The sequence below is a fragment of the Orycteropus afer genome, unplaced genomic scaffold (genome assembly GCF_000298275.1).
Source record: "Orycteropus afer afer isolate SDZICR_OR568_19922 unplaced genomic scaffold, OryAfe1.0 scaffold00637, whole genome shotgun sequence".
NCBI classification, from domain to species: domain Eukaryota; kingdom Metazoa; phylum Chordata; class Mammalia; order Tubulidentata; family Orycteropodidae; genus Orycteropus; species Orycteropus afer.
Window position 1 is genome coordinate 201,391 of NW_006922224.1, and position 3,121 is coordinate 204,511.

At 41.3% G+C, this 3,121-nt stretch overlaps 1 protein-coding gene across 1 annotated transcript in view; it reads right to left on the bottom strand.

Annotated features, from left to right (window-relative positions):
• PIP5K1B (phosphatidylinositol-4-phosphate 5-kinase type 1 beta) overlaps window positions 1–3,121 on the bottom strand; it is a gene marked incomplete at its 3' end in the record, with an annotated part of 213,433 nt that overhangs the window by 149,254 nt on the left and 61,058 nt on the right. The window contains exon 3 of the mRNA XM_007956569.2: window positions 2,070–2,187. Within this exon, the coding sequence (XP_007954760.1) occupies window positions 2,070–2,187 (118 nt within the window). The remainder of the gene's footprint in view (window positions 1–2,069; window positions 2,188–3,121) is intronic.

A 3,121-nucleotide genomic window follows, 5' to 3' on the forward strand; every position in this document is an offset into this window, starting at 1 on the left:
TATCCCACTATGTGTTTCTAAATTTCCTGGAGCAACATGACTTGCCATTTTTGAAAATTTCACCATGATTATTAGCAAAGTCTTTTAGATACAACAGGTGTGGAAAGTTCCCAATGATGGCTGAATCTTCCTGTTGTATGTGGAAAATTTTTGCTCTGTGAAGCCATCACCCTAAAGTTCCCTGGGCTCCTTTATAAATAATCTAACCCCATTATGAAAAGAACTTTCTGGCTTATAGCCTCATTAGGGAACCTGTCCAAGCTGTGTGAGAAGTGGCTCAGGAAAGAGCTGTTGCTAAAATAAAGCAATTTTGTAAGGTCAAAACAGAGGGAAAGGGTAGGACTTCTCAACCTACAGGACAGTGGATATTGGGCAGGCCAAAGAGAGACCTACTGGGTAGGAGGGCAGCTGTATGATCAAGCCAATCGGTGTCAGGGACCATAAGTCTATGGGACCTCATTGGCTGGCGAGCAGCTCAAGGAAGGTCAGAAGGAGAACTCACTGCTGTCTAATATGTGACAGAATGTGAGGGATCGACATCAGAATGCAACATCACAACCCCACTGGGTCCCCCAAATATGTGTCCTACATGATGGCAACCCTCAGTAAATTCCAGAGAGACCAGAGAGCCACAAGCTCTGCCATGAACACACACAGACACAAACATACATAGAATGAATGTATCTGTCTGAGTGGTTGTTGGGGGAGGTATCAAGGTTAGTACTGATAGGTAGAGCTACCTGACATTTCAATTAAACAGGAGTGGTGACACAGACAACTACCGAGACATTCACAGCTAACAGCAGCAGGATGTCGGGGACTTGCTCCTCAGTGCTCACTGCCCAGTGGAGACTTATTAAAATGCCCTGAGGAATCACTGGATGATCAAATGGTTAAAACACTTGGCTGCCTACTGAAAGCTTGGAGGTCTGAGTCTACCCAGAGGTGCCTGAGAAGAAAGACCTGGTGATCTACTTCCCAAAAAACCAGCCACTGAAAACCCTATGGAGCACAGTTCTACTCTGACACACATGGAGTCACCATGAGTCACAGTCGACTGGACAGCAACTGGTTTTGAAGGCCATATGATTTTCTTCCTCACAAAGAGGATCCTCCCTGGGTTCCCATCAGATGCACAGTACAGAACCAGCTCTGAATGCAATCAATTACATTTAACCCAAACTTTAAGGGGCATTTCAAATACTCTTGTTATAAGTGAGAAATGAGTTTTACTTTCCCTGAATAGCACTATTCCAGGACCTAGCTCAAGTCTTAGTAAGATCATTCAGACAGCAGTGAGCAATAAATATTTGATGGCATCCTTCCCATGGCTTCTTGAAAACCCATCTTGAAGAGCCCCCAGGGAGTTAACACTGATCAAATTATGAAATAAATCCTTCTCCACTCATAACAGAAAAGAACTTCCTGGCTCCTTGAGTAAGAACAAGGTATAACTCGGAGGTCCCAGCAGACTATCTCACAAAAAGCTTGTGTTCATCATACCTCCTGTGTGCCAGAGAAGAGAGCAAAGGCAAGTCTACAGATAAAATGGGCCCTCATTCCAAGTAAAAATGCATTGCAAAGACTTTGCATGAAGAGATTTATGGAAAACAAAAACTCTTCAGGCTCTTGGACATGTGATTCAAGTTAGCAGCTGAGGTGGAAATGGTGTAGGCCAAGGCAGTTTTGAGGTGAGTGACATAAGTAAAGTCATTAAAATAGGAAGGCTTTCCAAAAGAATCCAATCAGCCAAACTAACAGGTGTATTTAGAACGAATTATATCAGTTAGAATGAGTTATATCAGTTAGAATAATTACCCAAAGCAATAAGCGTTACCACAGTTATTTCATTATCAATCACCCTGGCAGATTCTATAGCTATCAGGTAGAAGTTGTAGTGTCAAATCACATTTCCTGAAGCTAAATTTATAATTACTATAAAACTTGGAACTTTTACTATGCACCAGGGCCTTCTGAAGTGAGAGACACAAGTTACTTATCACTGTTGGGAGAAGACAAATGTTTACAGCCTTATTTCTGCAGGAAGAAGGAAAATTGTAGGTTCTTACCAAGTAATCATCAGGCTTGATGCCAAAAAGCTCTCTGAAGTATCGGAATGCTAGTGGAGCATATGTCTTAAATCGGAAGTCTGGGTAATGATGAGCCGGGGTCAGATTGCTCCCTTCACTGAAGTTAAGATATTTTAGAAAAAAGAAGAGAGAGAGAACATTACCAAAGACATCTTTGACTTTAAATTCTAACTCTTTTGGTCTTGGGTCAATTTCCCCTCTAAAATCAACCATTCCCTGCTAGTGGTTCTGTCAAAGCTCACATCATAGAGGCCACATGGCCATAAGGGAAAAACAGATGCCCACTCAGCGAGGGCCACCTCCCCTGCCGATCAGTACGTGTCCAGCTTGAACGTACTTTGGCATCCTGCCGTGTCTCCTTCCAAGACAAATCATTCCATCTCCTCCAGTGAAGGCAAGATGAGAATGCTTTTTGCATAAGACCCAGGGCTTGGTGTGTGAAGCCATTTCCAAAAACAACGAGGTTTTATTTTATTTATTATTATTATTATTATTATTATTATTATTATTTTTGCAGTGTTCCCTCCCCTCCCATTTCACCCCCGGTAACCAACAAAGAAAGTATCCTTCCATATACAAACCTTTCCTTGACTTATTTCACTTAGCATAATGTCCTCCAAGTTCATCCACGTTATGTGGTGTTTTGCAGATTCTACATTATTCTTAGTGTTGTATAGTATTCCATTTTGTATATATACCATAGTTGGGTTATCCATTCTTCTGTTGATGGGCACCTAGGTTTTTTTTTTTTTTTTTTTGTTATTGTAAATAGTGCTGTGATGAACATGGGTGGGCATATATCTTTTCTTGTCCTGGCTCTCACTTCTTTAGGATATATACTTAATAATGGGATCACTGGGTTAAATGATTATTTGTAATTTCAGCTTTTTAAGGAATCATCATATTGTTTTCCAGAGTGGTTGTACCATTTGACAGTGCCACCAGCAGTATATGAGAGTCCCAATCTGTCCGCATCCTCACCAGCATTTGTTATTTTCTGTCCTGTTGAACTTTGCCATTAGTGCTGGGGT